This window comes from Polyodon spathula, chromosome 5 (assembly GCF_017654505.1).
Source record: "Polyodon spathula isolate WHYD16114869_AA chromosome 5, ASM1765450v1, whole genome shotgun sequence".
Lineage (NCBI taxonomy): Eukaryota > Metazoa > Chordata > Actinopteri > Acipenseriformes > Polyodontidae > Polyodon > Polyodon spathula.
In genome coordinates this window covers 66,850,973-66,872,160 of record NC_054538.1, presented here as the reverse complement: position 1 = coordinate 66,872,160, position 21,188 = coordinate 66,850,973, and the positions used below count along the sequence as shown (strand labels likewise).

Genomic DNA, 21,188 nt, shown 5'->3' with positions numbered 1-21,188 from the left:
TATCACGATGCATTAACATTCAAACTCCAGAATTGTGCAGTAAATTAACCTTTAGGATAATAAAAGTCTAGATAAACAAAGGGGTGTGTCCGTAAAACAAGAATATAAAAATAAACTCTGGGAAAAGGGCAAAAAAAAAAAAAAAAAAAATGAAGATTAGATATCATCCAGTTGAGTAGAGTGAGGAGCTGAAGGAGGTTCGTTAGGAAAGGAGTGGAAAATGCTTTGGATTGATTTGAAGGAAGTGATGTGATTAATAGTTGGAGAAAATATATGTGTAATGTATCCTGCCAGTCAAAGTAATTTACCAATACACCCCCATGTTTGACATTTTAAAGCAGGGGTGTCAAACTCCGAGGGCCGCAGGGTCTTCTGGTTTTCATTACAACTTAAGCCCTCAATAAACAAAATTGACCTAATTAGTTGTTGAATTTGACATATTTAATATTTTTCAAGGTTTTTTACAGTTGATGGTTTTTGAAAAGCCGGGTTATGTCCACTAGCAGTTAGCCCTGATGGAACAGCATACTGCCTCAATTAGGTGTATCTGGGAAATATATTGAAAAATCAAGCTGCACATGGTTTTAGTTAACTACCCTTACAAAGCGAGAGATTGGTGTTTAACTAAAGCTGGAGTAATTGGCTGAGTGTTGTGAGCAGGAGGGGATGTGTGTGGTTCCTGCTCTTCGGCAGGGCTGTGAGTTGCGAGGCTTCTCTATGGGATGTATCCCAGTAGAAATGAGCCATGAGTTTGTTTATTTTATGAGCTGCCTATTGAGTTGGCTCCTGCTCATTTTGTGCAGGAGACAGCAGGCATTTAACACTTGGGGTTCAAGCAGCTGGCATTTTTTACATCTTGCCTAGTAACACATTTTACACAAGCTCAGAAGCAAGGACTCTTAAATTACTTGATGATTTTTATTTTGTTACAGATTTTGTTTTTATTAATTTATTTATTTTAGAGTGCCCAATACTTTTACCCCTGCTTTTCTCCCCAATTGAGAATGTCTAACTACGCTCCCTCACTGCAGCAATACCCCACAACAGCTCAGGAGATCTCATCCTGTAGCCCAGCGCAACAGATAAGCTGCGTACTGAGTGTTTCAAGCATTGAAATAATAGGAATTACGTAAAGAATACGTTAAAAGAATTTTGCTCTACAGCTTGAGTTCTCAAGATATCAAGCTTCTTGTATTTCATTGGTTTCCAGCGTCTCGATGGCCAATTGTGACTGTACTGCATGGGGTGGTTAGAGAATGGATCATAGAAATGCCAGGACCGCTAAGAATCTGAGAATTGGCTCCACGTGACCAAGTTTGGGATCGAATCTACTCATTGCAATGTGTGTTTGTGACTGGTAAACTGGCCAAGTTTTAGTACTGTAGTATAAAGTAACATTGCAGTTAAAATGTATGCGTACCCCCCCTATTTTAATCAAAAAGTGTCTACACTGGAGAGTAAATTACTCAATGACCCAAAGCCTTCTCTGGAGCACTGCCCAGCCAATTGCCTCAACACCCAGGAGCTCGAGAGCATACGATTGAGAGACACCAGCCTCTGGAGGATAAAGGTCAGCCCTGTGCGGCTGGCCTTCAGGGTCCACTGTGATACACTGAAACTATTTCAAGAAAACAAGTTAACACAGACTTTAGCAAAACGTAATGGGCTATTCTGACTGAAGATGTGTGACATCCATGTTAACGGTTGCAAAGAGCCATAAACAGGGTTTGAAATTAATCTGTGACGAAGCATATTCTGTTGACAATAATAGCAAAGATCCGCCAGGTAAAATAATCCCTGAATTAATTGATTTTAACATAAAAAATATTAAAATGTTATTGCTATTTATTTTAAAAAATATATACTTGTGGTATAAACAGAATATTGACTGATCGTTCATGGTATAAGTTTTTTTTTATTTTTTTTATTTGCCTTAGGGGATGTCTTTACATAGACTTAAAATTGTGATTTACTGGGACATCCTCCTGTGGTGAATACAAAATGCATACCATGAACGATCACTCAATATATACAAACAAACAAAAAAGCCTAAAGCTTCAAAGTACTAGGTAAGGAGATATGACGGGATTCCTAATCATGTTGTTGAGTTTGAATCACTAGGATATATTTAAGACCTGACTTGACAAAGTTTTGAGATCTATCAGCTATAAGGTACCAGATATGCATAGATTGGCACATTGTTCTTATGTTGTTATGTACTGTACTATGCTTGGTCATCCCCTAACAAAGGTCAAAATCTATCAGCATCAGACCTACCCTTGAACCCCTTTCTCCATTACAAGTGGATTCTGTATGATCAGCAACCACAAATGGAGGCAAAACATCCCCAGAATTCCATCACATTGCAATGGAATGATCACAGTACTTGCGCTATGCTTTTACTGAAGTATATAGCAGTCAGAGCAGAGCAGATGAGGTGTATAACCAAATATTAAAGAACAAAAAAGAGAGGCAGAACACAAAGGCCCATGATACTGAATAAATACTGTTGCTCCTTAATAACATTTCTGAAAATCTCAATGCCATGGGTGATCTCATTTTGACTGTAGTCAAAACTGTCAAATTGGAAAAACCCAAATTATAATATTTCAGATTAAAATATTGTCATTCCCCTCACTGATTAGAAGGCTGCTGGTAGTGAGTGACATATTTATCTGCTTCATTTAAGCACAGGAGCAATTTTCTCCCAACTTGCAGCGTTTTTAGATGTTCAAAAACGACTCTGCTATGAATGTATCCTGTATACTAGCTAATACCCAATAATCTTAACAGAGAAGTGCTGCTCAGCCAGCAGACAATGAAACTGACAAGCCCGGCATATGAAGATTAGGCTTGTCTAAATATTGTTTTAGTTTGCCATTTACTCTCCAATTGGATGCTGTTATTGTAATGTGCAGTGCTGTTCCACCATCCTCCAGGCTCAGAAAGCTCAGAATTATAAGGGCGCCTTCCAGACAGCCTTGCCGGCCAGGGTCCCGAGTGACAGACACTAGGACTGAGGCACAGTAACAGAAAGGAAATCCATTCCAACCGATCTGTTCCCATTAGAACCGGCAGGTGGCAAATACCCCAGCAATTTGACCCTAGTGATTGGTTGCTCATATTAATTGCCCCCCTGTGCTTCTTAAACTCACAGTTGAGAGCTAGTGAAGCTCAGCGTTGGCTCAATGCTGACTCAACAAACTCACCGACCCTCAGAGCTGGTGAGCTGCTCAACAGAAAGATGGTGACACCCACAACTGCGATTAAACTGCTATATTAAAATTATGAATGGGATTAAAATGTAGATACTGGTACCGCAATCTGCCTTCAAAACGGTAATTGTTAAATTTTACTGTTTAGTTTAGGAATGCAACAAAGCGTTCCTAAATACCCAGAAGTGTTGTGACAGTAGTGACTTTTGTGTTGAGTCAATGCTCAACAGTACCGTTGAATTTAGGTACGCACACAATGTCTTCAATTAAATAAATAAAAAGAGAAGCATAAAAAAGGACCTATGAGAAAAGCAAGGTAAAGTGTAATGACAGTGTAACGACAATCAGGCTGGTCTGATGTTAATCCACACCAGGAGGCAGTACAGGGAGTCCAGACTGTGGATGGTGGGTACAAACACAGGGCACATTTATTTTAGTAGTCAAATGCTTCAGACCATGCATAGCCTAGCTTCACATTTCCATTCTATAACACACATCACAGAGCTGGGTACTTCTGTTACTCAGCCTGCTAGTTAACCTGTGTTACTCTGGATACATTCACGGCACAGCTCTCTTTACTGAGATAGTCCACAGAGTACAACCAAGTTAGTGTTGCAAATTAACTATATACGTTAAAGGTACAATAACCAATTAGGAGAGGATCATTACACATGTCAATGTAACATTTCTTTCACGGTCTAGATACTGTTACATGAGCGCCTAAACTGAGATTCTCTTTCATGCAGGAGCTACAGGGCACAGAGCCAACAGCTGTGGTAATAACAGGCATTTCTTATTTAATAGTAAAAACTTAAATCACTGCACTAAAAAGCTGAAACCCTCCACAGCACAGGACTAACACATTTAACATGCCTAAAGACCTAGCTGGGCTCCAGACTCCCTGGCACAGATCATATTGTTCCTGTTGTTACTGGAACTATTCCACACTCCTGAACCAGCTCCACAAATACTTCTGCAATGTTGTGTCTCCATTACCCCAAAACGAAAGAAATCAGAACACATCAACAGCAAGCAGATAGCTTTCTCTCTCTGTCTGTCTCTTTAACACAGCCCTGGGATTTCAACAAACCAGGCCAAATGATGTTCTTTGATGCTTTTAAAACAATTACATTTAATAAAAACCCTCTAAACTCCATTAAATTGATCCCAAGCTTTGTAAACAGGCAGCACTGGTAATTGCAGCTCCATCCGTATCAACTTGTATTATTCATTAGGAACCAGTCATTCACCAGCTGCCTGGGAAGAGCCTGTAATTAAATCTGTTTAAGAAACATACAAGGGTGAAGAGAAGTTTTCTCTTGTTCCGGGTAAAGTCTTTTTAAAATGTGCTTCTCTCTACCAGGATCATTTTTGGTCTATATATATATATATATATATATATATATATATATATATATATTATATATATATATATGTTCAGAACTGCACTGGTCTGTGCATGTTAGACATTATTTTCATGCTGTAATGGAAATGCAGTGGTTACATTGTTTCTCTAGGTTGAAGCTCTTATTGTTGTTTTCCAATATGATTTCAACATCTGCAACTTCAAGAAACAAACTAATGTTCTCACAACCCTGGTTCCCCTGAAATAGAAATGTAACCATTACCGAATGGGTATTAACCTCTTTAAAAGAGCTGAAACCTGAAAAAGCTGCTCACCCGAACCTCTGACGCAGTCCTGCCCGCCCCCGAGGGTATAAAGGGCTGCACGCACAGAACTCAAGATCATTTTTCCTTCAAGCCTGCTGCAATCATGGATGCAGTGACCTTGAAGGTTAATGGATACATTTCTATTTCATTGAATCAGGGTTATGATAATGACCTAACGTTCCCTAGCATGACTCCAAAACGTGTTTCGCTTGGAGAGCGTAGTTTTAACTGCGTTGCTCCTTTTCTTTGGAACTGACTACCAGCTTTCATTAGAGAATCCGCAACAGTATCCAAATCTAAAAACACCCTAAGACACACTTATTCTCAGCTGTATTTTTTTTTTAAACTCTTTGACTCTACTGCAGTCTGCACTGTTTATTATAATATACTGAACTTTTACGATGATCTATTTTATCTCTATATTTACCTATTTTATTGTATTTTATTTATGCATCTATAGAATTTTTTAATTGTTATTCATTGTATTTTCTACTGTTGATTTGTGTTTGATTGTTTTATTTTGTACATCGCCTTGAGACACCTAGGTGTGAAAGGTGCTGTAATAAATTAGTTATTATTAAGTATGAAATATAACCATTACCAAATGGTCACTATACCCAAGCCTTCGCAAGAGCAAGACTGCTGCATGACTGGAATGCTACAAGGCTAAACTGAGGCTGCCTTGTGTGTTACCATGCAAAATCCCAGTAACCTGCAGCTAGAGCTAAAAAAAATGGAGGGAGAAACTCACCTCAATGCCTGTGTTGGAAGGGTCGACTGAGAATTTTGAGGCTCCACGACATTGAGTCTGTTGAACCTAGTGAAGGTATGGGGAGTAGCCCACACTGCTGCATTGCAAATGTACTTGACAGATGCAGCCTGGAATAAAGCCCAAGTTGCCATACCCCTGGTGGAATGGGCAGTGAGCTTTTCTGGAGAGGGCAAGTTGGCTGGCTCATAGGCTGTCCTTTATCTGCTATCCATTTGGATAGCCTCTGTTTAGACATAAATTGACCATGGGACTTCTCCCCATAGCAGACAGTAAAAATAGTTTGGACTGCCTCCAACATTTCGTCCTGTCAACATAATACACTAATGCCTGCTTGTTTCAAAAGCTGACTGCCAGGTAGTGAGCTCCTGGGGAGACCAAGTAATTTTTGGTAAGCTTAAATAGCAGCCAGATAGATCTTTGAGGTAGAAGGGGATTTCCCCTTGTCAAAAAGGTCCTGCAAAAATTGCAGTAAAACTACCATAGGACAGGTCGTGGGGTCGAACCACCACGGCAGACACCATGTCTGAAAGACGTCCCACTTGTACCATCCCATTTGGGCACAGGAAGTACCTGGAGTAGAACCCTTCCTTCCAAATGAATAGCCTGTTTTTGCAGCAGAGCTGTGAGACACCACTGTGGTGCCTTGCGGGTCTGTGACTGATGCTGGAGTTACGCCCTGAAATGTACTGACGCCGATACTCCAGATGATTCTCCGGGGAGGGGCAAACCCCAAGGGCCTCTGCTCACCTTGTGGCTTGGCCTGATGCTTTTGCCTCTACGTTAGAACTTCTTATAGCCTCTGTGGCGAACAGTCAAGGGCCGGTTCTGACTATCACCTCTGGCAGCAGGCGCAGCGGGTTCTGCCGGTCCCTGAGGTCCCAATCACTTTGCCGCTGATTTGCACACTGGAGGTGGTAGCTTTTTTGGAAGCAAGCTCACCAGCTCCTTCGCGGATTAATGCATGCAGTGAGATCACTGTAGCATCTCGTCCACTGCGAGACCAAAAGTAAACCTCTCCTTCGCCTCCTTGCTCTGTAAAGCTGCAGAAGCGTACGTTTGGAGAAATGCGCACAAAACTTGCAGATACTGTGGTTCACCGGTTCCTCCTCTGTGTGTTCTGGCCCCAGGCAGGAAGAGCATCTGTTGTGCTTGTCCTCCACGAGCAGGCTGGCATTGCATGTGTCACAGGGATAAAACCCAGGCATTATGCAAATAGCAAGCAGTGTACATAAGAATATACAGTTACTGTATCAACTACTAAAAGACAGCAACAGGGTTTCTCAAGACCCAACAAGACCTGCTTGGTATCAGACTGGGGATGTAAACCGGGTCGGGACGGTACCGGTTTGGTGCCTGTAGCACTAGGTCGGTATGGTACAGTGCGGTACGGTTTATAATGCCACTGTATTAGTGTGGTAACCTCAATCCCGGTTCGGTGCCACACCAGGTCAGGAACGGAGCGGGTCAGTGGCCTTGGTACCGGTACGGTATGGGTCCACTTGGTTCTCAGTTACCATGGGTAGCAATGCACAGGGATGCCCACCTGTGCAAGCTAGTGGCAAAACCACTCAGTCAATACCAACATGAGGGAAGACTGCTTGTTAGAAAGATTAACAGACCTCATAATGATGATGCAGACCTATCACCAAAATGGCTTCAAGATGCTGTGGCAGCGATTGCAAACAAACACAGCCGAAGCAGCCTGGATTTTAAATGGTTAATGGTTCGGCTATGGTCACAATTCATACTTGAATGGGGATTTCAAAGTCCATTTCCAATTTAGACCATAATGCTAATCTGGAAAGCCATTCCCTCTCTCTCTCTCTCTCTCTCTGAGACCCTACACCAAGGACACTCTGTCAGAGAAGAGCAGGAGTGGTACCCCTTTAATAGTACAGGACAAGAACCCTGCTCTGAATAAAGCCTCCTAGTGTACCCTTAAAAACAACTACTAGTCATTTTGTAGTTTTCCCATTCTTTTGCCATGGTTATACCATGCTTTCTCATAACTCTCTGGGCTTTACAATCCTTATCTATGCCTTGCTTTCACTATGTTATGCTTTTACTATTTGGTTAACATTCATAGGGTGGTTCTTGTCCTCCTCACAGTTCTAGCTCCCCTCCACACCCCTGAAAATCAGCTGATGGATCTGTGCTGGTGATACATCTCAAAACCAGATCAATTTCGCAACACTCAACTGAACTGGATTGGATTGGCCGGCTGCCAGACTCGTTTGAAGACAACGTTTTATCATTTGTTCTCTAATTAAAAAACGTTGGCACAGGACATGCTCTGCACATGCCTTTTACGCTCCTTTTAAAAAGTAACTGTATCTGAGAAGGGGGGGAAGGAGATATATTTCAGGAGTAACACACAGACATAGCCGTTGGTGCAAAGCATTGTTTTTGCATTGTAGCTTCAGTACAGCTGATTGTTGCTATGTGTTGTTCAATAGCTAATCCCGTTTCCTTTGTAAATCAGCTCTGTGAAATGTTACTTCTTTCCATTTCATATTTTTTTTATAATATAAAGTGAATACCAAATTCTCATATAAATTATATATACACATTTTCTTTTCTGAGATGCCATGCAAGCCTACAAGTGATCTTTCTTCCTAACTGACCTATAAAGGCACGACTTCCTGTCCCAACCTGCACTGTACAGCACCCTTAAGGAGCAGGACACGGTTTGAAATCGGGGGCTGTTAAAACAGTTTGATAATTAATTGTGTGGGGAATCACTGCGATGAAGGAGAAAAGTAAGAATAATTGGGCATTTCAAATTGGGAGAATTTAAAAAAATAAGTGGTATATTTTTATAATGTATTTAGCATTGGGCCAGCAGTATTTCCTAAAGCAAATCAAGTTAATGAGGAATCCAGGTCCAAACGGAGAAAGTGTTTTACTCTAACATGAGATGCTAGTCATAAAGTCACAGAGAGAGAGAGAGAGAGAGAGAGAGAGAGAGAGAGGGAGAAATGATTGCATGGTGAATCAGCTAGGAATAGAGTCCCAGAATATACAACAGTAAACATTTAAAGCAGAGTCATAGTTCCATGATGAAGCAGCCTCCCTGTTAGGATTCTAGTCGCTGTCTTGAACATCACGATGGATGAGGAAGGTTAAGTGGAATGCCAGATCAGTTTACTGTAACATCAAGTTAATAGTGGCAGTTTGTATTCCTAAGGTCAGTTTCAGCGAGTTGATTCAGAGTCCGCTCCTCGAAGAAGTCCAGTGTACTTCTAGTGATGTTCAAGTATAATATAGGTGGGATCAGGCTTAGACTGTTTCACCTCACCTCAATAAAGAAGCTGTTGAAGGGGTGCGGAAAATGTCACCCTCCAGGAACAAGTCTAACTGAAAGCATAGCTTGTAAAGAGAGATTTATGTAAATAATTACAGTAACAGACATCACGCGTTATAATAAAAAAACAATGATTCTTCAAAAGTGTACATCAAGACCTAGATAACAAATGGATGCGCACAGCAGGAATAGTACAATCACTTTAACAAAGACAGATATTCCTAGTTATTTTTATAATACTCATTATTAAAATACAGGAATAGACTGCTACACACCACATGTGATGAAACAAAAATGGAGCTGAAACTTCTGATAAGAACCTTTCACACCCCAGGCAATATAACCTGGGACGCTGGAGACATTGAATCTAATGTTAGCAAATGTGTTACAGATTGGGGACAATTAGGGTTCTCAACCAAGGCATGTGTTCTACCAGGGATTAATAGAATCTAAAAATGAAGTCAAATAATAATGAAATGCCAGAATAATTTCATTCAATGACAAAGGCTGTTAATTATAAGGACATTAGTTTGTGTTAAGTTTCTTTTTTGTACTACGATTGTGGTTGGTCGAGCAGATTACAAAATTACAGAATGCTGAAGGAGTGCACTGTCACTGGAGGAGGATTGAAATATATGTTGAATCTGCTGGGTGTTGAGGATGCCTGGTGCTGTATGTGAATTCAGACATGTGGAGAGAAGTGGTAGGTGTCTGTACCAGTGATCACTTTTGTGTTTACGAAACGGAAACATTACATTTTCTGTTAAGTTATTTGTTTTATTATATAGCTGTGTCTTCACATTAAGTGCTTGAATATTTAAAAAAATACATAGCAATAAATCAGATCTACTTATAAAGTGCTCCAAGTGCAATGCAATACAGTTTATCATCAAAAATATTTACAGTTGACATTTCACCAGTCACGTCAGGCATGCAGTGTTGCCTTACAAAAAAAAAAAAAAAAAATTAAATAAAAAAAATAATATCACATGGCATCCAGTCTGAGTCGCAGCAATTATGCTTTGAAAAAATGTATTAAATGTATTCTAATGGTAGTCTGTTGGAACACATTAGAAACTTGTGGCCAATATAAAATTCATTGAATAACTTCATGAGATAATTAGAAACATGTCTAACAGATCAAGGATGGTTCACACTTTAAAGCAGGAGACAGTTGCCGGAGACAATGGATATTATCCTGAGTGGTCTGCACTACAGAGCATTGGGCTGCTTTTTATAATAAAATTCAGGCTTTTGTTTTCAAGTTGTATTTTAAAATAAAAACTCCATTGACCAAAACACTGAATTTTTTTCTGTGTATAAAAACTATTTTTGCAATTACAACAGATTATTGTACTACAAAAACACAACTTGTTATAAAAGCATCAATGAACAATTTTGTTTTAAAACATTTATACATGTTTTGAGTTACACTATTGTTGTGTCATCTGTTGGTCCAATCCCTTTCTATAGCATTTAATTAAGCCTTTTGGAAAGTGGTTTGCAGTGCACAGGTGTAGAGGTGATGCGATTACGAAAAAGACAAAGTTCACGATCCAAACAGATGTTTATTTGTGTAATCCCTGTCTGGCGACCACAAAGAATATTCCCAGGCAATACACAGAAATGTGTATCACACTGTTTCAAACAACAGGTTACAGTCCCAAAATAATAAAGACAGTATAACACACACAGACACACACACGCTCACAAGTCCAGAGTGAGTGCTAACGTGCAAGTGGTGAAATACAATTTGTGTACAGTTGTGAAGTGTTGTCCGGGTTGGTGCTGGTCTTATGCGGCAGCTCCTGGTACATGTTAGAAGTCTAATAAACAAACAAACAAACACTAAACACTCACAGTACAATTATATACTGAGCATCAAAAGAAACATCACTATTGTAACACATTTATTTAAAAAAAAAAAAGTATATAAATGATGCACATTGACAATTTTTTGGTTTCTTTTTAATCACTCGATCATTCATCCTTGACCATGACACGCTTGACTGACTATGACTGAAGCATGTGCACTTAACCACCTAATTAGTGAGACAGATGATTGGACACTGGATATGGAGTGATTTGAGCTGTTGAATTGCAAGCTTGAATAAAAGCAATAAAGAAAATTCACAGAAAAAAAAAAAAATACACCACGTCTGTCAAGAGAGCAGCGCCTTCGTGCAATTGGTATGTTGTAGGACAGGGCATGAAATGGGAGACCAAGAATCACACCATCTGCCCAAGTTCGACAGATCATTTTGCAGCATCTTCGTGATGTCAATTATTAAACAACACAATAAAAAGTCATGGCACCTGCTCTAAAACAGTTTGCCATTTTTCGATCACATCTAGTAAATTTTATCCAAGTATAAGTGATAGGTTTCTTTTGATGCCCAAATATAAGTGATAGGTTTCTTTTGATGCTCAGTAGTTCTCATTTAGCGGTTCGCTAGCAACCATAACAAAGGAAAAGATTGCTTAGCCACGTCCCCATTCTGTACCATCAGTCACATCCCCTTTGTTAGCGAGTGCAACCGTTTCTCCTTCAATCTGCAGTTGCCACATTGCTTCCCTTCTGGGGCGATGACTTGGTGAACTGTAGCTCCATCCCCTTTCTAGATGTCCGACTTCGACCTTTCCCTGGAATGACTTGTCAGACCACCCAGTCCTGGGCACTATGTTCCCTTTACACAGTACCCTCACAGGTTAAGAGGAAGATTTATAACCAAGATCCATTCTTTGTCACAAGCCTCCATAACTATTAAAACCCAACATTTTAGAAATACAAAAAAAACTTTATCAATGTTATTTGAACCCTATCCGCAGCACAGAGCAGGGGGCTTCAACAGGCAGACAGGCAACTAAGCAGCTTGTTCTTCCAGAGAACTGCCAGTAACACACGTGACAAAGCACTGCACCAACCATACTGCTCTGGGCCAACAATTGTAAAACATACCTTCCATTCCATTGAGCTGTTCACAAGCTCCCATGAACAGGACAGAGTGACAAGATAATATGTAACCTGGTAAACCAAGGAACCATAAAAATAGGTCACTGCTGTTAGCCTGTAATATGATGTGGCAAATGTCATGTAGAGGATTACGTAGGAAAAGCAGGTCAGCTCCAGTAAACAATACATATATATTTTAAGAATAGGCAGAGAACATTATGGTCATTTCAAATGCACCCAGCTTTTAAAATCAGTCCAATATTGTCGTGGAGCAGGTACTCAGAATTGTGCGTTAATAAATGAAAACTCCACCTTAAGTGCAACAGCAATCCTGTGAGCGCATCGGTGCTGTTCTGAGCAGTTGGGGTAGTTCTGGCAGGGCTTCTACATAAACCTAGTAGCTGCATCATCTAATTTATAGAGGCTAGTCCCGGACAGATCAAAAGGCAGACAGGGGCCTGGATAATATCCAATTTATAGCGGCACCACAGTCATCACAAAGCAAAGCTATAGCGCACCATAACATTCAAATTAAATTTACAGCAGATCACTCAGACATTTGTAACGCATAACTAAATACAGAATACAAATAATTAGAACAACTACACAATTAACAATTACATACAGGCAAGCCAAACATTCCTATACATTTATATTATAATACTAACAATGGTCAAATGTCTATATTATTAAACTCAGTATTTCCTGGGTCTTGAACACCACATGTTTTAGTGGAATCTAAATCATTCCATATCTATATATTATATATATATATATATATATATATATATATATATATATATATATATATATATAATCATATCACCCATTCCATGTTTTAATATGTGCTTGACTAGTAAAACCAGAAATGCATCTTATTTCAATCCCTGCATTCAGCATTGCTTCTTCCTGCCTTATGTTGTCCCCCACCCCCCCTACACACAGAGACAGGATGGCCAACAGCGCCAATATAGAATGCTTTCCAGTTGACCCACTTCATGCAGAAATAAAAACAAACGTCGGATAAAATTTTCATCTAATTGGTTTTATTCTCTTCAGCAATAGGGAAAAAAAAGAATAGTTACATATTTTCTATTGATACCTTTTTCATTTTTAATTTTTTTTTTTTTTTTTTTTTTTTTTTTTTTTTTTTTTTTTTTTTTTACAATGTTTTACAAAAAGTTAAGCTCTATGCTAGGTGTGTAAGTAAAACTGAAAACACAAAAAACGGTAAAATAAGGTTTTATTTAAGATACAAGATATTTTTTCTTTTCTTTTTCTTCACTTTAAACCAGAGAACAAATCTTAAAATAAATGCACCCATGACATTAATATCAGCTTCCCATCTCAGCCCCCACCGGTTCACGCTCTGACTGGGATGGAGAAGCAGCAGACTGTATCTCAGCTCCACTCTTAAAAGACAAGAAACCTACAATCCTTGGCCACCCCCACCCCCCCCTTACACCTTCCACCCTCCCCTCTCTCCCTCCCTTCCTTCCTTATCTCTTAATCACAAGCTATTTAATAAGAGTGGATGTCCCAAAATCAAACAGTGATGATACACATCAATCTGCAAAACCAAGTACACCGCTCTGGTAGAGACTGCTGATGGGTGCTTCTACTATGATTTAAAAAGGGGGGAGGGCAGACAGAGAAAAAAATATGAAGCCATGATAATACCCTTTCCTTACCATTTAGTGACAGTGAAAGGGCTAGAGGTAGGGGGAGGGAAATAGGCTGGAGATGTGGAAGGAGAGGGCAGGCATTGACAAAGGAGAAGGGTGGAGAGATGCAGAGTGAAAGGGTGAGGGAGAGTTGGAAGGAGAGGGCAGACAAGGGAGAAGGAGAGCAAGGAGCGAGCAGCTGCAGTGTCCCTCACAGTGCTCTCAGCTCAGTCTAACCATTTCGGTCTGCATACCCCGAGGCACAGTGATTTTGCATGTTGAATAAAATCACAACTTTAGATTTTCAGCTCAAATTTGTGTTTATGTTTTCATTCATATTGTATTTGGAAAAAAAAAAAAAAATTATATAGGTTTTAATTTCCCGCAACACTGGCCTCTGTTGTAGAAATAATAATAATAATAATCAACAACTGAAGAGCACAAATGTAAAAGGAGGAAGTTTGTGTAAAATATCTTTAAAGTCACACACATTAACAGTTTTGTTTGATGTTGCAGTTTCTAACAAACAGGGTGAGCCCCAGGAAGCACTTAAGAGTCCCCTTAGCCGCCCCAAAATAGAACACCCCCTAACACACACACACACACACAAGTAAAGACAGGTCTCCTACAGGGGTCCCCAGTCCTGCTTTGCCACAAAGTGTCTATTGCCCATCCTAAAGTATGATGTCTGTCTGTCCAAGTTCAACTGTGGTCACCAGAAGAAGCCTTATTACTTCTTATTTATAACCCAAGGTACCTGGAACTAGCCAATAAGAGACATCATTGGTATTCTGGATGTGTGTGGGTATGTGTGTGTTTGTCAATGAGATTCTGATGCTTTTACACCAGCCAGCGCTACCTGTGATTCCTGACCCCTTAACTGCTCCTATTGAGCAAGGTCTGCATGTACAATATACCACAGATCAGTGATAAGAAACCGCTTAGCAGTACCTTGACTTTATAGACCATTGGGATTCTTCTTCATGTTAATATTCTCCTTTTCCTTCATAGTTTAAAATATTAACTGTAAGAGTCAAGACTTCAAAATGCTATCTCCCTGTCCATGAATTATAACCAGTAAGATCCACATGCCTTCCAGTGTGTCAGCTTTTAACCCCCAGGACTACATGGCCAGCCAGACCTGCAATTCTGACCACTGCTTCCAAGTACTGTACTAGGAAAGTCCCTGTCCCCCAGCTCCAAACACTACCTACAAGTTCCTCAGATTAAAACTGCCTAGTCTGTCCCAATCATGCACTTAATAATTAAGATGAACCAATTAAATCTGACCAGATCCTACAGTACTTTATATTACATCAATGAACATGGAATGGATTGGCCCCCCATGAACAGGCACTGCTACCCTCTGCAAGTACAAGATTCATGTATCTGCAATACTTGAGAACGGCAACAGGGGTGCTACAGCACTGTGTTGGACAGGCCAGGTTTTCATTACCTTTTCTACAAAAGTCTGATGCGAGCAGAATATTTACCAGAGAGCTGCATTTCAGACATTGCCTGCAGATGACTTGTCTTCTATGCACTGGAAAGCAGAGCAGGGATAGATTTAGGCTCTTGGAAGAAAAGAAAAAAAACTGGACACTAATCAACTGACCAGCCAAAAAGCATATCAGGATCACGTTTCAAACAATCCTAAAAAGTACAAGCTATGGATCTTAAGTAGGGATGTAACAATTAATTGTTTATCGATGAATCCTGATACTTTACATTACATACCGTACAGTTTCATAATAGGAGGCATGTATCATATGTATTGTGACCAAAAGCACAACATAGCTCCTTTTAGTTCACCGAATGGTTCTCAAATGCAGAAGTGTGTTTTACAGTTGGTATGAACACGCTCGTTTAGTGTTTGTCTTAACAAAAAAACAATTGTCCATCATTAAAGGATTATTTGATCTTATTGATCATACAAGTAGCCACCTGGAGCATTACACCCCTAATCTGAAATACAATCTATGTCTAAGGTGTAACGTGCAAGGTTTGTGTATTGGCTAGCTCAGGTAAGAGAGGAAGGGCGAGGGTTGGGTGTTTCTGGATAAGGCTTGTGCATGTGTTCTTGGGGGGAGAGAGAGAGGGAAAAGAAAGAAGGAAAGAAAGAAAAAGAAAAAAAGAAAGAAAGAACACAAACTCAGGAACACTCCTCCCCAATGCGCTGGCACGACCGCCCCACCTTGCGGTCCAGCTTCACCATCTTCAGGATAGCCTCCTCACGGCCACGGCCCAGGTGATCAAAAAGGCAGTCATGCTGCTCCGGGAGACGATGCAGCATGCAGAACACGTATCCTGTAGAGGCGGAGAGATGGTTAGCCTTTCTGGAGCAAAAACAAGGCATCCCTTTTGCCACAGCAAATGGGGAATGACACCATCAAAATGCTTACTGTAACTTCTGACTGCAAATAAATATATATTAATATACCACTGGAACTGCAAACTAAATCAAAAAAAAAAAAAAAAAAAAAAAAATATATATATATATATATATATATAATCACACGCAGACCGATTGAAACCAGTTTACTTCCCCAGTGACTCCCAGTCAAGCAGAGACATGGATAGGTGTTGCAGGGGACGTCATTCTCTGGCTGGGGGTGTGGAAATAGACAGAGAAGCAACTAAAGCACTGAGGAGACATCGGCAAGATTGTTTTATGAACTGAAAACACTCTCGACTAATTGAGGAAATATTCTTAGAGCGGTCTTTCAAAAATAAATCGGTGTTTTGAGCTTTTAAACATGATCTCTTGCGGAATGTTTTCTGTGCTCAATTAACATTTAACAACTCTTGCTCAACACTGATTACACTTTAGACTGATAAATACTAATTATACCTCCAAATTGAATAAATAATGCAGATAATATTCACAACTTTAATGAGTACTGATTATAAGCTGCAAGTGACACGAACAAGGTTTAATTAAAAGCGATCACACTTAACTGCCTGTCAAAAATGAAAGTCTAATGATAGCAGAACTCCACATGCATTAAAAGTGACTGCAATAGAGCTATTACAGTAGCCGATTACCTCAAAACTTTGTCAAGTCGGATCTTTGAGCATCCCAATGGTTTCACATTAACTTAGTTAGGTAGCCCCTAGATAATTCCACACCTTTACCACAGTGTGACAAAATCCCTTTCCAACACAGGCATGATTCAACCCTCTGCTTCACATCTAACCCGACACGGACAACAAGAAAAGTAAAAAACACGGCCAGAGATGTAGCAGCTATATTAATTTCAAAATCTTCTAGCTTGATCGGTCACCACTGTGCATTTGGTGTGACTTGAAAAAGGAAATTAACTGGTTGGTGATGCGTACTGGAGTTAATTGATTTGAGTTGCCTAAGCTATGAAGCTGTTTCTGCCACTTCTCCGCTCAATGACCTGTCCTTAGTTTTTTTTCTCTATCTGATGCACACAGTTTTGCTGTGGTCTCTCAGGCCTCATATACACACACCCAGCCTAAATGCGGTTGCAAGTTCACCTTTTGCTCTTAATACAGTTTAAGTACACAGACAGTCTGGTTGCAAAAAGCAATGACAGCCACACTAGTTAATCCTGTTCGGAACAAGTACCGAGTTCTGTTATTAATTCAGTTTGATTACTTAACGCGCAGCGACTGTGTGTGTGTATATTAAAACTAGTGCTGGGACGAACACAGGATTTTCATATTCAGATATTTGCTCAATTTAAATATTCATTTGTTTTTCCCAAAAAGTAATAAAAGCCATTATATTGCTCTGAACGCAGACAGAGACAGCATAACAGCAGTTGTAGGGGGGCATGGCCGTGGCCCCTGTATGTCTGTGTGCCTTTATTTTACATCATGACTTTAAAATATGTAACACGTTAAAACAGAAAAATATCCTAGGAGTAAAGAATAAGTTGTGTAGGGCTTACTTTACCCCAGTGAATTAACTACAAAACAATGCATGCCAAAAAAAAGAAGTTCAAGTTAAACGTTTTGTTTATTCCAGAAATACAGTACATAAAGTTGACAATGCAATTCATTCCTTGCTATTGTCGTTTCTTCACAGTAAAGAGTTGCCCTCAACACGTTTTCATAAAGTAATAACATGAAGTTTTCTTGTGCCTTTTTGTAGCTGAACAAGCAAACAAAAATTGAAATTTCACTTTAAAACACTTCATATAAAACAAAACGTGGAAATACCAAACAGAAAGTCGGAACAAAATGTTTATACAGTGCCTATAGAAAGTCTACACCCCCTTTAAATATTTTCACCTTTTGTTGCCTTATCCTGGAATTAAAATGCATTATATATATTCATTTATCTACATATCCTACCCACCACTTCCAAATGAAAAAAATATTCTAGAAATTTGTAGAAGATTAAAAATAAAAATCTGAAATAGCTTGGTTGGATAAGTGTCCACCCCCCTTTGTGTAACCAATCGCCTTCAAAAATCACACACCAAGTTAGTGGCCTCCATCTGTGTTAAACTGTAGTGAGTCACATGATTTCAGGACAAAGTCAGCAGTTCCTGTAGGTTCCCTCTGCTGGGTAGTGCATTTCAAAGCAAAGACTCAACCATGAGCACCAAGGTGCTTTCAAAAGCTATTGAAAGGCACAGATCAGAGGATGGGTACAAAAAAAAATATCAAAAGGCCTTTAATATCCCTTGGAGCACGGTTAAGACAATTAAGTGGAAAGGTGTATGGCACAACCAAGACCCTGTCTAGATCAGGCTGTCCCTCCAAACGAGATGACCAAGCAAGGAGGAGACTGATCAGAGAGGCTACCAAGAGGCCAATGGCAACTTTGCAAGAGCTACAGGCTTTTATGGCCAAGACTGGTCAAAGTGTGCATGTGACAACAATATCCCAAACACTCCACAAATCTAGCCTGTATGGTAGGGTCGCATGAAAGAAGCCATTACTCAAGAAAGCCCACCTTGAATCCAGTCTAAAGTATGCAAAAAAAAAAAAAAAAAAAAAACCCGCAGGAGATTCTGTAGCCATGTGGCAAAAAGTTTTGTGGTCTGACTAAACTAAAATCGAACTTTTTGGCCTAAATGCAAAGCGTTATGCTTGGTGCAAGCTGTGAAGCATGGTGGTAGCAGCATTATGTTATGGGGATGTTACTCATCAACAGGGAGTGGGACACTTGTGTCAGGATAGAAGAGAAAATGATTGGAGCAACGTACAGAGAAGTCCTTGAGGAAAACACGCTGCCTTCTGAAAAAGCTGAAACTGGGACAGAAGTTCACCTTTCAGCATGACAACAACCCAAAGCGCACAGCTCAAAGCTACACTGGAGTGGCTAAGGAACAAAAAGGTAAAATGTCCTTGAGTGGCCCAGTCAGACCCCTGACCTAAATCCAATCAAAAATTTGTGGCATGACTTAGATTGCTGTCCATCAACACTCCCTAAGGAACTTGACAAAGCTTGAACAGTTTTGTAAAGAAGAATGGTCAAAAATTGCCAAATCTAGGTGTGGAAAGTTGGTAGAGACCAAAGCCAAAAGACTCACTGCTGTAATTGCTGCCAAAAATACTTTCACCAAGTATTAACTAAGGGGGGTGGAGACTTATCCAAATTATGATCTTTCAGTTTTGTATTTTTAATATATAATTTTTTTTCTCAATCAAAAACTTTTTTCCCCTTAACAGTGTGGAGTATGGTGTGTAGATAAGTGGAAAAAGTACTCAATTAAATGCACGAAACTAAATAAAATGACATTATATATATACACACACACACGTCTATATAAAAAATACACTACATAACATTAAGGAAGATGGGTACTGTTGTAGCGAGGCACTTCAGAATGACTGCTGTGTTTTATATATATATATATATATATATATATATATATATATATATATATATATATATAAAAATAAAATCTCACATCACACAGATCACCCCCCCTCCTCCAGCCTCCTTGCTGCTGCAATACAAACTTAACAAATGTTGTGTAAAGGTGGTCTGAGTTCAGTGGTTTGTTTAAACAGGGAGTGCACTCCCTTCAGTAATGAAAGGTGTGTGTGTACAACAAACAACCGCAGCGAGTGCAGTTTGTTAATACGGTTGTCATGCCAACTGCAGAGTGTGTGTGTGTGTGTGTGTATGAGGCATCAGTGTCATCGCTCACACAGTTTTGCTGCAGGCTCTCACACAGTTCAGTGTCATCTCTCACACAGTTTTGCTGCAGTTTCTTTCACACAGGTCAGTGTCATCTATCAAACGCAGTTTAGCGGCAGTCTCCCTCACACACAAAGCTCTCTGTCAGTGTCGTCTATCTCTCTTGGACTCACCACAGCGGCAGGAGCCCAGCTCTTGCTGCACCAGCTCCAGTTTGGTTTGGCAGCGGTAGCAGCGCCGGCGACTCCTCTGCTTGGTGCCTCCACGGCTTTCCTCAGCGACGTCATCCTGCAGCCGCGCCCGTTTCCCTGGTGACTCCTCGCCCTCGGACACAGACCCTGCCACCGGAAACGCAGCAGATGTGTAATCCATTCAGAACCACTTATTTAATCCAAATACATGAGGTTACATAAGGTGACATTGCATCTGGTACCGAGAACCTGCCTCTCTAAATATTTCAGGATATTGTTAAAAGCAGATTAGCGATTCAGAGAGTTTATTTAACTGTATAATAAACACACTAAATGGTACTCACCGAGTATAGATAAAGCTCTGGAGCAGTAAACTCTTATTCAGTAACAAAGACAGTTTTTGGTACCTACAGGTGAGTGTTTCATTCTAAAAGCAGTACAACAATTGTGTTTTAATAAATGTCTTTGGTAAAAGGTGGGGGGCAAACAAAAGAACTAACTGCCGAGTGTATAGAGGCACATTTATTATTATTATTATTATTATTATTATTATTATTATTATTATATCATCATTATGCCTTGTTCATCTGGTAGAGTTTACAGTGCCATGGGAAGATGCTGTGGATGAGGTGTACAAGAGGAAGAAACTTCGGTATGCTCAACTAGCTGCTGAAGCGGAACAGCGAGAATGGAGAGTCCGAGTTTACCCAGTGGAGGTGGGTTGTTGAGGATTTGTGGCACACTCTACAACCTGGTTTCTCAGAGATGTTGGGTTCAGTGGCCAAGAGTTGCATCGCACAGTGAAGAACTTATCTGAAGAAGCAGAAAGGAGCAGCAACTGGCTGTGGTTGAGATGGAAAGATTCTGGATGGGGATCTCAAGCACAACAGAAAGAAAGCAATGCTAATGTACAGGTAAGTAAGCTGGGCTGAGCTGAGTGGGGGATGGACGGGGGTGATGCTAGGATGCCAGAATCACTGTTCAGCCCTCTTGAGGTGTCATGGGCTAGTCAATGAAACACCAAGGATGGAAGGTGCCCACTTGAAGACCCCAGAGATGTACCCGACTTGGCTCAATCCAGACGGTTGTCATGCTGATGCACTGGGGAGACTGCACTGGGTTGATCCCCGGAGCAAGCATCACAGCCATTGTGTGTGCTGATGCGCTGGGGAGGCAAAATGAGCAGATCCCAGGAGGCAGCATTACACTTCAGCAATCAGCACCAGACAGAAGGATAGCTACATCAAATGGAAAACAACGCAAATGGATGGAAATGCAGATGGATCACATT

General features: G+C 40.2%; 1 protein-coding gene across 1 annotated transcript in view; it reads right to left on the bottom strand.

The window, feature by feature from the left end:
- Positions 1-13,085: 13,085 nt before the first annotated feature.
- The window catches only part of zfand3 (zinc finger, AN1-type domain 3), a 73,323-nt gene continuing 65,220 nt past the window's right edge, over positions 13,086-21,188 (bottom strand). The window contains exons 5-6 of the mRNA XM_041251080.1: positions 19,880-20,044; positions 13,086-15,886 (exon numbers count right to left, since the gene is read on the bottom strand). Coding sequence (XP_041107014.1) covers positions 15,732-15,886; positions 19,880-20,044 — 320 coding nt within the window. The 3' untranslated portion in view covers positions 13,086-15,731. The remainder of the gene's footprint in view (positions 15,887-19,879; positions 20,045-21,188) is intronic.